At 45.4% G+C, this 13,713-nt stretch overlaps 1 protein-coding gene across 1 annotated transcript in view; it reads left to right on the top strand.

The window, feature by feature from the left end:
* LOC144773375 (uncharacterized) overlaps positions 1–13,713 on the top strand; it is a 127,206-nt gene that overhangs the window by 92,723 nt on the left and 20,770 nt on the right. The window contains exon 4 of the mRNA XM_078658345.1: positions 12,640–12,879. Coding sequence (XP_078514471.1) covers positions 12,640–12,879 — 240 coding nt within the window. The remainder of the gene's footprint in view (positions 1–12,639; positions 12,880–13,713) is intronic.

Genomic DNA, 13,713 nt, shown 5'->3' with positions numbered 1-13,713 from the left:
CGTTACGAGAGGATTGCCGTTTGGTTGCCATAACTACCAACCAGCCTGCTACTCCACGCGTCATCACACTTAAGACGTCACCGCGTTTAACGCGTCATCACACGGATCACGCTCTTTCTAGAACTAATCCGTCTTGTTTTCTTGTTTGCCTCGTCACACAGCGCGTCATAAAGCGTCCTCGATCAGCGTTCTCGATCAGTGTCCGCTTCAGAGGCCTCTGTCTAGCTGATCGAGTGGGATTCCAACGCTGTGTTTACATTTGACGCACAACAACGTGGTTAAGCAGTCATTTCACCTTCTGCGCACTGAGGAGATAAATTTCCAGGCTAAACGCTACACGCTACAATGGTTGGTACGTCTACATTGGAAAGTTATTGTTGACTGACTTTTCCTGAGAGACTTCTCTGCTATGTAAAGATTGGCACTATATACTTTACTGATTTTAGTCTTTGCTTCCTGATTCCAGTGTAGTTCCAGTATAAAATGTTTTGACATTTTGACATTCCCAGCAGTCATTTTGTGTGCAATTTGACAACATTTTTTACATTTCACTCTTGACATTTCCTGTACTTTTACAGACACTACTTTATTTAATTTGTGTTATTAACATATTATTCAGCCATGCAATTTGATCCTCCAAGCAAGTTTCTACAAAGCAAAGGTGAACCATCTATTCCATGGTCACGTTGGAAAGAAGAGTTTATTACTTATCTAAAGGCTATCGATGGCGAGCGTATGTCTGCTGAGAGGAAGAAGAATATTTTCCTCCACTGCTTGGGTTCAGAGGGTCAAAATGTATTCAGAACTCTTCCTCCTATACGCTCAGGAGGGGATCACAATGTTTATGATGAAGCCTTATTGCGCATTGAAAATAGATTTAAACCAAATACTAGTGTGGCATTAAACAGGTATAAATTCTATACTAGGGCTCAAGAAGATAATGAGAGTTTTGATGATTTTCTCACTGCACTTCGAGCTTTGTCCCTACATTGCAACTTTGGTTTAATGACCGACGAAATACTTAGGGACCAAATCATTGTGCACGTAAGAAGCAAAAAGGTTCAGGAACAGCTTTGGATCCTAGGTGATCCCAGTTTAGAAGTGACTATCAGTACCTCCAAAGCCCTTGAACAATCTGAGCGTTGGATGAAAACTCTAGAAGGTAAAGCCTCCTCTGTTGCTGTTAGCAAATCATCCTCTACTGTTGATGAGGGCAATGTTAATGCTGTTGCTGTTTCCTCCTCTAGCTCATTTTCCAATAACAAGCCTAATGCTAATACCAAAACTCAGTCCAATTCTAAAAATTATTACTGCTTTAGATGTGGTAATCCCAACCACATTGCTTCATATTCTCGTTGTCCTGCTATTGGAAAAGAGTGCAGTAAGTGTGGACGGGTAGGTCATTTTTCAAAAATGTGTAAAGACACTGGTACTAGAAAAGATTCTTCCTCCTCATTTAAAAGAAAAATTTCTACTGTGTCACAAGGTATGTCTTCATCTCAAGACCTGGAACATGGTATTGTTGTTTCTATCCGCAATGTGGTTGATATCAAATCTGCAGAAACTTTGAGTTCTCCGGATTGTATTGTTAATATTTTAGGAAAAGAGCTCAAACTTATGGCTGATTCAGGCTCTCCCTGGACCATTATTACCAAGTTATATTGCAATGAAATTTTTGGGAGCCTTGTTGATCTTTCTACCTTATATGAGTCTGACATTGCTGCACTAAACTTTGATGAATCCTGTATTAATGTGGTTGGTTATAAAGAAGTTATCATTGAATTTAGAGGGAACAGTGCTTGGATCAAGATGTATATTGCTGTCAAAGGTGTGAATGTTCTGGGCTGGAGGGATCAATTCAAACTTGGAATTACCTTAAATCCCAGGAACAAAGATCCTATCTCTGTGGTTGCCATCACTTGTGATACTGCACCTTTGGACAACACTGCTTCCTGTAGTGCCAATACTCTTCTGTCTGATGATAGTATGATTGTTTCTGAATTTTCCAAGAATGAGTGTGATCTTGAGAAGGACCTCCCTTTGTTATTTCCTCAGGTTTTTTCTGAGAAACTTGGCAAACTTAGAGGTTTTTCCCATAGGATCAAAGTTAAAAGTGGTGCCATCCCAGTCAAACAAAAATTGAGGGGTGTACCCATTAGCATAAGAGCTGAACTCAAGGTCTTATTAGACGACATGATCCTGGGAGGCGTTATTGAGGAAGTGGAGTCCTCTGAATGGGTTTCGCCCATCGTTTTGGCTCAGAAACCCGATAAAAGTATCAGGTTGTGTGTGGACCTAAGGGCTCTCAATGCTAATTTAATCACTGATTGTCACCCTCTCCCTAATATAAACGAAATGGTTTGTTTGTTGGATGGTGCTTGCATTTTTTCTACACTTGATTTGCGTTCCGCTTATCACCAAATCGAATTGACTGATGATGCAAAGCATTTTACCGCTTTCATCACTCCGTTTGGCCTTTTTCAATTTAAGCGGATGCCTTTTGGCCTAGCCTCCGCCGCTTCGGTGTTTCAGAGGGCCATGCACCATAATTTTAAGGAGGTTAGCTCTTTCGTAAAGTGTTTCCAGGATGATATCCTCATTTTTTCCAAGAATGTGGATGATCATCGTGTCCATCTTAAGGATGTGTGCAACAAGTTATATGATGCTGGTCTTACCCTCAAATTTAACAAGTGTAAATTATTTTGTAAGAGTGTCGAATACTTGGGTCACACCTTGTCTGCTGACGGTGTAGTTCCCAAGCGTTCTCTTGTTGATGCCATTGTAAAAGCCCCTTCTCCTGATAACAAGGAGAAATTGCTTTCCTTCGCTGGCTTATGCGAGTACTACAGTAAGTTCATTCGCAATTTCGCCACGAAAATGGAACCCCTCAGGGAGCTTACCAGGAAGTCCTCAGACTTTGTGTGGTCTGAAAGGCAGGAGTCTGCCTTTTCTTCTATCAAAGAAGATATTGTCAATGCTCCCACTTTGAGATCCTTCTCTCTTAACAAGAAGTGCATTATTACCGTGGATGCCAGTTGTTATGGTCTTGGAGCTGTGTTAGGTCAGGTTTCTGGCAAAGAAGAATGGTGTGTTGCCTTTGCGTCAAGAACCCTATCTCTCACTGAGAGGAGGTATGCGGTCATCGAAAGGGAGTTGTTAGCCTGCACATGGGCTGTGGAGCATTTTCGCAATTATGTTTGGGGCAACAGATTCATTCTTAAAACTGACCACAAGCCCTTGGTTGGAATTTTGTCTCCTGGGGGAGGTTGGAACTCAACTGCTCGCATTGCACGCTTATCTTCAAAATTGCAGGAGTATGATTTTGAAGTTTTGTATGTTCCTGGTAGGAGTAATGTCACGGCGGATTTTCTCTCCAGGTTGCCTTGCCCTGATGTTGGTTCCAACCCGGATAATCGTGAAATTGATATTGTTTCTGTAGTCAATGACTATATTTCTAGTGATTTCAGGGGTATCTCTGAGATTGAGTGGATGTCGGAAGTTGAGAAGGATCCTATTTTCTCATTTATTTTTGACTGTTTGGAAAAAGGTTGGCCCAAGGATAAATCTGTTTTACCTGAATTTGCCCCTTTTTGTCAGGTTTCGTCTGAGATTGAGGCTGTAGGAAGGATTTTGTTTAAGGCTGGGAAGATGATTCCTCCTGCTTCTTTGTACAACAAGATTCTTTCTTTGGCCCATAGGACTCATATTGGAATGTCCTCTATGAAACGTCTCATTAGGACCAACTTTTGGTGGCCTGGCCTTGACAAGATGGTAGACAGAACTGTCCGTGACTGTGTGGATTGCATTAGTAGTGATAAGATGCTTAAAGTGTCTTCTGCTCCCCTTCATCCTGTTTCTTGGCCTGACCATCCCTGGCAGAAGCTAGCTTTTGACATTTCTGGTCCTTTCCATCGTCTGCCAGAGAATGCTCGTTTTGCTTTAGTTTTAATTGACTATCACAGCAAATGGCCGGAAGTTAAGTTTGTCTCCTCTGCCACCACCTTGGTCATCATTTCTTTCCTCAGGGAAGTTTTTGCTAGAGAGGGTTCCCCTGAAATCCTCATTACTGATAATGGCGTTCAACTTATCTCTCGGGACATGGAGGATTTTCTTGTTTCTTGTGGTATCAAGCATCACACTACCTCGTTGTATGAGCCTAGAGAAAATGGCCAGGTTGAGAGGTTTAACCGTGTCCTCAAAAATGCTGTGGAGCTTGCTTGTTCTTCGGGTGAATCTTGGAGGGATGTGGTAAGGGAAAGACTTTGGATGTACCGCATCACCCCACATGCCGTCACTGAAGTCAGTCCCTTCCAGCTTCTGAGAGGAAGAACTCCTAGTTCCGAAATCTGTCCCTGGTGGGTTAAGAAGTTGGATGTTAAAGTTGACCACTTGGACATCTCGCAAGTGGCCAGTCGGGTTGAAACCAAGCAGAACACTATGAAGAATTTGTTTGACCGGAAAATGAATGTGAAGGTTCCTGATTTTGTTGTGGGCGAGTGGGTCAGGATCAAGAAACCTGGGTTCACTCTCAAAGGTCTTTCTAAGTTCGGCAATCCTATTAAGATTGTCAAAGTGTTCAGGAATTCTGTCATTACCCAAGATGGTAGAGCCTGGAACATAAGGAGGGTTGCCAAGTGTAAGTCTGTTCCTCCAGGTTCTGCCCAGACATCTACTCATGACAAATGTTCTGCTCAGAGTTCTTCTCATGACGACAGCAACTGTGTTCTGCCTTCCCAATCTGTGGCTCATAGAGTTAAAACCAATGCCAGACCTGTTGTTATGCCTTCTAGATTTTTATCCTAATCCTCCTCTTCACTGTACTGTTTGGCTTGTTTTATAGGAAGGAGATGTGTTGCATTTCACCTTTTATTTATTTATTTCCTTTGCTGGAACTAGAACCCTGCTCCTGCGTGAGCCTTCCTGGTTCTATGTTCCAGATTCTCTGTTTGGCAGTTTAAGCCTGCCCTGCTGTTCAGCTGGATGCTCTGTGCCTTTTCACCTTCAATAAATCCTTTTTTTAATATAAATCGCTTGGCTCTTATCTTACAATGACGTCATTACTTGGCTCCTGCTATAGGCTCTGAAATATGTCATGCAGGTGTCATGTTGGCCAGATCTATGTTTACAACCTCACCAGAGCAGAATGTAAGAAGATGGGAAGTATAGATTTGGATTTGAAATACTGAAGGAAGGGGCTTTCTTGAGCCATTTTCAAAGGTCTCCTACAAAAAGAGCTTTCAATGAGTTACAATAGCAGACAATTCAGTCCTCTTCTTTGGGCACAGCTCTGAGAGTGGAAGGTGAATCAAAGGACAGGTGGCAGCTGAGGGGTCTCTCTTTGAGGGTGAGACATAAGGGGTGCACTTGTGCCTCTTTCCTCCTTCGGTACCGGCGGAGGAGAGTCGCTTGAGGGTGGACTTTGTTGAAAAGAAAGTCCTCGCACCTTTCAATCATCTGTGCAACCTCGTTTCTCCTGACTGACCCTCTGCTTACTCTGGTGGTCTTGAGACCTGCGGGTCCCATGAGGGATTCTAGGGTGTCATTTTGCCTCATTGCAGAGCACAAGCCTCTGCATTGTTCTGGTAAAACACTGAACAATGTCTCTTCTCTCACAGCAAACGCCCTCCTCAACCTCTCCCAGAAGAGTATTCAAACGCGGTGTGTGCCTTTTGTTCTCCTGGTTTGACCACTGCTCACCTTCCATCTTTGTACCTCTTAAAGCTCCCTAGCCAACAAGGATGGCATCTAACTTTATCAAAACCTTTGGACTGATACATAAATTACTGTTAGATTTGGGGGTCTCTAGTTGGCACAGGTAGGTACTTGTGACAAATAGGGACCATTGCCTTTAGTAAGGGTAAGGGGGTGCACTCCTAAAATAACCACTGCTCACCCCCTTTGTAGCTTGGCACGAGCAGACAGGCTTATCTCAGAGGCAGTGTGTAAAGCATTTGTGACCAAATACAGTAAACCGGTGACAACACTACAAATGGACACCACACAGGGTTTATATCGGAAATAAGTATTCTTTATATAAATTTAACACGAACCCATAAACGACAAAAATCCACAATACTGTACTTAAAAATGGTAGTTTTAGCTTAGTTCAGTTCAGTTCTTAAGACGTGAAACTTTGCGTCAATGTACCTTACGATGCGTTGCACTCCCCAACAAAAGGTTTGCAGCGATGGAAAAGTGGCAAAGTTCTGGTGCAAAGAAATAAAGACTTGAAGATCTTCCAGATGCGGCACACTTCTCCGATGATGCGAGAAGTCTCGGTTTGATGCGTCAACTGCACCGACGACACCCTTGTTCAGCGATGCAACGGCAACAGCCGCACAATGCGACAACTACAGCAGCGACATCCAAGATGCAACAGCAGCTGCTTCGATGGCAGGCCGCTTCTCCGTGGATGAAAGGCGCTTTTCTTGATGCGGTGCAATACGACAGCTACAGCACAGACATTTATGATGCGACGGCAGCAGCAGTGACGGCGACATGCTTCTTCCTTGTTGCGAGACACTTCTCTAAATGCAGTGCAATACGACAGCTACAGCGCCGACATTCACGATGCGACGGCAGCAGCAGTGACCGCGACACGTTTTCTCTTCGTTTCCAGATGCTTCTCTCGATGCAGTGCAATACGACAGCCACAGCGCCGAAATTCAAGATGCGACGGCAGCAGCAGCGACGGCGACACACTTCTTCTTTGTTGAGTCACGCTTCCAGCTCCTTACGACACGCAGTCCCTCAGAAGGCCCCAAAACAGCAGCAGGCACTTCCAAAGAACTCTGGGGAGCTGGGGGTTGACGTCTTTTGTCCATGAGACTTCAGCAGGAGAAGCTCTTTTCCAAGCCCTTGGAGATCCTTCATAAGTTGAAAATAAAGCACATAAAGTTCTTTCTCCTTTCTTTGGCAGTCAGGCAACCACTGCAGGTCAATCCCCCAAGCAGCACTTGAGCTTAGGGATAGTCTCTCCTCAGTTTCTTCAGGTTCCCCTCCTTAGCAAAGGTTTCTTCTTGTAGTCCAAAAGTGATCTAATTTCTTGGGATCAGGGTCCCAATATTTATATCCCAAAATCCTTTGTTCTCTGAGGGCAGAGGGGCATTTGCCCAGTCCAAACAAGTTCTGGAGCACTCTGTTTACATGACTCCTTCTTTCCTTTCACAGTGCAGGGCAGAAACATCAGACGCCCCACAGGAGGTGGAGTCAGCATTGTGGAGGGAAAGCACAGCCCTGGAGCACTTTGTTGACATGATTCCTTCTCTCCTTTCACAGTGCAGGGCAGAGATATCCGATGCACCACAGGGGGTGGAGCCAGCACTGTGGCGGCCCTATTCAAGGTTCAGGTGCAACTCCTCCCACACATCTAGATGCAGATCTCTCTATTCACCACTGGGCTGACTAATTCTGTCTCCTGGAATCCCCAGCCCTGTCACTCACAATCTCCAGACAAGAAATACACAACCTAGCAGAGGCAGGCTTGAAAGGTTAGGCAAGAAAATACCTGCTTTCTAAAAGTGGTATTTTCAAACACAGAATGTTAAAACCAACTTCACTAAAACATGTATGTAATCACTCTGAGTTCAGGCATACTAAATTCGAATTTTTACCATGTTCTCTGACTCAGTAAGGATTATCAGAATGTAATAATCTAACTGCCCATCCTAGCCCACGGGGAACAGATAGCCTTGCAATAGTGAATAACGAAAATGGCAGTAATTCACTATTAGGACATGCCACACACACCAGGGCATGTCCCACCTTATACTTACAATGCACCCTGCCCTTGGGCCTACCATAGGGGTGACTAATATGAAGTCAAGGGAAGGTTTAAGGACTGGCAAGTGGGTGCACTTGCCCAGTCAGCATGACAGTACCAGACTGCACGCAGGCTCTGCAATGGCAGACCTTAGACACACTTTTACAGGGTGCTTCTGTGGGTGGCACAACCAGTGCTGCAAGCCCACAAGTAGCATTTGGTTTACAAGCCCTGGACACTCCTGGTGCACTGTACTAGGGTCTGACAGGTAAACCAAACCAGCCAATCATGGAACCACTGATTAACACATTAATTTACAGTAGGGAGCACTTGCACTGTGGCACTGGACAGCAGTGGCACAGGGCCCAAAGCATCTAACACCAGCAAAAATACATGACGCAACAGCAAAAATGGAAGGGAGACCTACGCCAATGGTGCCAGGTCTAACAATTACCTTGCCAGTTCAGGCTTCCACTGTGATCATCAATGAATCTCCTCCCCTTGGAAATATAATGCCCCATACTCATTGGCAGCCAGCAAACTGATCTGTTAAATTCCATCAGTAGGAAAGCTTATGTCTTCAACATCAATCAATCTCTTTACGCGTCTCACTTACCTGACAGTAACAACTCCACCAGCGCTTTAGGAACCAAAAACCACTATCTGTGTTCACCCAAAAATCCAGATTCCTCCACAATCAAGAAGTCTCTGGGCCAATTGACACTTTCCATCCTGAAATGTTACTTAACCCATTTGTAAAATTCTCTTTCATTTATCCCAGATTATAACACTTTGGTCTGTGACTCTTTTTATATCTTTTTGATTTATTTGAAATGCACCAAGAAACCTACCTTTCCTTCTCCAGCCCCCTCTAAACATTCCCAGTCCGAACATCCACCATGTGAGCCCTGAACTGTATCCAAATTAAAAAGGTTTTGTGGTACTTGACTAACTCCTCCAAACAGTTGTCCCCAAACAGTGAATCTCCTGCAGCCAGGCCTTACATGGCTGTTGCCAATTCAAACAACTTGGGGTCTTTCTTCTCAAGGATTGATTCCCTTCTCTCAGTCATCCAAAAAGTGTTTGCATTACCTAAGACGCAGAAAGATCTCTGACCCCAACCCACACGACAATGTAACCCCAATGTGCAACATTCCATAAACATTGCAGAAATGACAAAGCCAATGTTGCCATTCGTGAGTGCATTTCCCTAATATTTTCAAGCTGTCCAAAGAGGTTGTAGCAAACCCCTTGGAAGCGTTGATTACACGGGTCTTCAGCACAAAGCAAAGGCAGCGAAGGCTGTTTATGGGCACCGATGGGTGATGGGCGCCTAACGAACACCTTCCGATGATGTCCAGAAGTGTTAGCAATGCAATGGAGATGGGATAACCCAGTTAAGGGATATGTTTCCCTTCCAGGGCATGGACGGGTTGTGTAAAATGACCCCTAACTTTGCATTGGTTCGGTCCATGACCCCCTCATCGATCATGGTTCAGTGCACAGGGAGCTACATTTAAAGGTTTCTCCTGGCAGACTCTGAAGTTTTGCACCCTCTCTTAGGTTCTCCATCCAGACTCTGAAGTTTTGCACCCTCTCTTAGGTTCTCCATCCAGACTCTGAAGTTTTGCACCCTCTCTTAGGTTCTCCATCCAGACTCTGAAGTTTTGCACCCTCTCTTAGGTTCTCCATCCAGACTCTGAAGTTTTGCACCCTCTCTTAGGTTCTCCATCCAGACTCTGAAGTTTTGCACCTTCTCTTAGGTTCTCCACCCTCTCTTAGGTTCTCCATCCAGTGTCACCTTTTCTCTCTACATTTCAGGGTCTGCCTACAGATGGACACTGACCATGTCAGCAGTGACTGGATGAAATGTGCCAGCCATAAAGTATTCTTCTCCTCAGTTTCCTTCAGTTTCCTCACCTTGTTCCTGGTCTCTTCCACCAGGGGGTCCAGGAGCCACAGGTCTGTGGAGTGAAAATGACCAGTCTCAGATGCAACCCTGACGTTGTACCAAGGACCCCACCCATCCTCTCACACTCATGATGGATAAAACATCACTCTCTCAAGAGGGTCCTGCTTTACTCCTGCAACATCCTGGGAGGTGTTTCACCTTACACTGATAAATTTGGCGTGGGGTAAAATGGGCTTTGGCAATCTGACCACCGCACCCACGGTTGAGAGGAGAAGGGCAGGTAGCACCAGGCATGGGAGGGGACACATGGGTACCAGCAGGTGGGGGCGTAGTTCACATCCACACCGCACAGGAGGCTAAGAGGAGAGGGAACCAGAGCAAGCTCCAAGGTGGAGGAAGTGGGATATTGTCTGAGTGCCAAGTACCCAGGGGGTGAGGGTGCACAGCTGCTCATGGAGCAGGGGGTGAGAGTGTAAGAGGTGAGAGGCCAGCCTGCAGGCAGGGGCACACTATGGGGTTAAGATAGGTTTCTGAAGTGCAGGGAGCAGATCCATACACATCTACACATAGAACAAGGGGGGGGAGACGTAAAGCAAAGAGACGGTGGAGCTCAGACCGGGGACATTTGGGGGTGAGGTTATAGGTGGAATAGGGATTGTAGGTAGAAGAAACATAGAAATGTACACAGGGGAAGGGACAGAGAGGGTAATGTGAAGGGAAAGGAAGACAACAAGAAGGGAAAGAGATGGGGGATAAAGGGAAAAAGAAGGGGAGGGAACAAAACAAGGAAGGGAATGGAAGGCAAGGGAGAAGAGGGGAAAATAAACGAGATGGGATGTAAGGGAAAAAGAAGGGAAGGGGATTGGAAGAGAAGGGAAGGGAAATGGGAGGGAAGGAGAAGGTAGAGGAAGGGAAGGGAAGGGAAGGGAAGAGAAGGGAAGGAAAGGGAAGGGAAAGGAAGGGAAGGGAAGGGAAGGGAAGGGAAGGGGAGGGAAGGGAAGGGAAGGGAAGGGGAGGGAAGGGAAGGGAAGGGAAGGGAAGGGAAGGAAAGGAAAGGAAAGTGAAGGAAAGGAAAGGAAAGGAAAGGAAAGGGAAGGGAAGGGAAGGGAAGGGAAGGAAAGGAAAGGAAAGGAAAGGAAAGGAAAGGAAAGGAAAGGAAAGGAAAGGAAAGGAAAGGAAAGGAAAGGAAAGGAAAGGAAAGGAAAGGAAAGGTAATAGAATGAGAAGAGGAGGGAAAAAAAGGAAAGGAAACGAGCAGAGAAAGGAAAAGGAAAAGAAGGGAATCCTGGAGATGCATGGTAAGCCAGAAGTATGCCTAAGAATGGCAGAGTAGCTATGTGCAGGTCTGGTGTATTCAGCAGGGGGTGGCAGTGGTGTGTTTTGACTTCTGAGGGTCTGATGAGTATCATAGTCAGGGGGTGGGGTCTGTCCAGGTTAGCCCAGATCTGACAACTTTGTGTACAGAATCTATTGTCAGTGCGAGTTCAACAATAGATCAAATCTTGGCCATTTTGTGTCTCATCGACCCATATATTTGCTTAATGTGGAGGCCAAGGTACCGGCTAGGGCCCTGGTGACCAGGCTGTGGAGGTTGATCACCTCAATGGTCCATCCAGACCAATCCGGCCTTTATGACACACAGGGGGACGCGCTTATATCTACAGCACCTCTATTGGGCGTTACACATGGCCGCGTTGCAACGCGCTCAACAGGCCGTACTTATGTCCTTGGATACCAGAATGGCGCTCGACAGAGACAAATGAAACTACATCTTCACAGCCTTTGCAAGACTGGGCTATGTGCCCAAATTTTGTGGCTGAGTGAAGTGTTTATATCGGGACCCACTAGCAAGAGTGCGGGTTAATAATGCAGTGTCCCAAGTCTTTGCCCCGCAAAAGAAGACATGTCAGGGTGTCCCCTGTTATATTCTTGTTGGCATTCGAGCCCTTAGCGGCTTGGGTTCACCAAGATCCCCTCGCACAGGGAGTGTGCAGTGACGTGGGGTGGGAAAAGCAGATCTACTATACACTGACGTTATATTGTCTTGGACATTTTCTGAATAATGCCAGAAACTAAATCTCAGAGGGGTGATGGGTGTAGGAGGCCTTACACTGGTCCTCACTGTGTGAAGAATGAGGCAAGCAGGATGCCAGATCATAGGGTAACTGTGTTCTGTCAGAGATAAGGCTGTACATCTTGGAAGAATACCAGGGGGAGGCTGATTGTGTTGAGTCAAAACACTTTCAGATGGTGATTAGATGTCACAAATAATGCTATGGTAGCATCAGTGAAGCTGCTAACAGGCTGTGGCCTCCGTTCAAGGTCTGGCTGAAAGCCAGGCCCTGTACCCAGAATGTACTGGGCAGAGCCCTGTGGCGGTGGGTGTTAAGCCGCAGGCTTGTATAGCTTGTACCGGAGGTCCCTTGGAGGAGGGTTTTCATTTCATGGCCTGGCTAAAGTTGCAACTCCAAACCGAGAGATGGATGCAGTGGAAGGAAGAGGCCACCGGGTCCTTTGAGTAGGTGAGCCGGGGTGCTGGGCGTCAGTGCTAACGCTGGATACGAGTCTGGCTGGAGCATCACATGTGGGTAGTGTCACCATCAGAAACTACATGGTGAGAGTAGTGATTGAGTGACAGCCATGAGATAGGTGCTATTCTATACTTGTTTCTTGAGACTCAGGCTTGGCATCAACTCAGTTTGATGAAGGTGGAGTTCATAGAATCCACCGGCAGCTCAGGCCTCCCTCTGCTGGACTTGTTAATATTCAGTTCATGTAGACTCTTGTCAAGGGTTAGGCTGAGCATCTCACTGTCCCCATTCCAACCTTTGAGGGACCTCAAGTGTGCTGACTGAGCTAATATTTGATCCACCCGAGAAGCGTGCACAAGTTCCATCTGCAGATCTCAAGGATGGTCCCACCCGGAGACCCCAAGATCATTTCTTTTGTGTTTATGAATTCTCAGATCCTGTGTCAGTACCAGAAGTGACCTTCAAGTGCAGCTCCAAGGGCACGGTCCAGCTCTTCTGTCGCGTGGCCAATGGGACTGATCTCTCCTTCTCCTGGACCGTGAACGGGACAGAGGAAGACAAAAGAACCTCACCTCTGGAAATTCCAATAGGGAATGAGTTCATTGAGGTGAACTGCACCGCAAGAAACCAGATCAGCGAGAGTGCAAGCAAGCGCACAAACATCACCTGCATGGGTAAGAACCACATGTGTGTAACTTTGGGTGTCTGCACTTGGATGTGGATGGGAATCCAGAGTCAGGTATGTCCAGAAAGGAGCATGCTCAGTGGGTTACAACTACTGCTGCAAAATGTTGTGTCTGAGGAAGGTCACTAGCCTCAAAGGTGTGTTTAGTGTTTTTTATGGGCTGTGCAGAGCATTTTCAAGATTCTGCTGAGTGGGATTTCTTTCACCAGGTGTCTTCATTGCTTGTCTACTAAATATATATATATATATATATATATTGGAATCCATCACTCTTGCAAATCACTTCCACAAAGACGGGCACGGACCACGGTATCAGTGCAATATCTTCTGTTTATTTTCAGACAGCCATTACTTGTTTCGGCTCTATCGAGCCTTGGTCACATGACATCTGCTACTGCAATCGCTTTTGCTTTTAAAGTGACTGGTGCAAACCACCCACGTGCAAATTACGAAATCATAGAAACAGATAACAGCTGTAACAGTGCTTTTTGTTCAGTCTGTCTTCTTTTGTCGCTGCCTCTCAAAATTGATTTATAGGACATTTTTCCACACAGTATTCTTATATCAATAGGTTCCCTTGTGGGCCTCAATCACATTTTTCTTATATCTCATTTATGTTTGATTTATATCTCCATCAAAATAATACGACTCACAGTGACTGGCAGTACAATGCATGCCATTGGGTATACTGATAGGTTGATGAGTATGGAATAAATAGCATAAATAACATATATAGCAGAACATTTTGTATATAAATAAATAAATCTATGTGTATAATCAAATATCCTACATTTTATTTTAAAATAAATATATGTATAAATAC

The sequence above is a fragment of the Lissotriton helveticus genome, chromosome 8 (genome assembly GCF_964261635.1).
Source record: "Lissotriton helveticus chromosome 8, aLisHel1.1, whole genome shotgun sequence".
Classification (NCBI taxonomy): Eukaryota; Metazoa; Chordata; class Amphibia; order Caudata; family Salamandridae; genus Lissotriton; species Lissotriton helveticus.
Note: the sequence above shows the minus strand (reverse complement) of the source record. Positions and strands in the feature narration are given on the sequence as shown.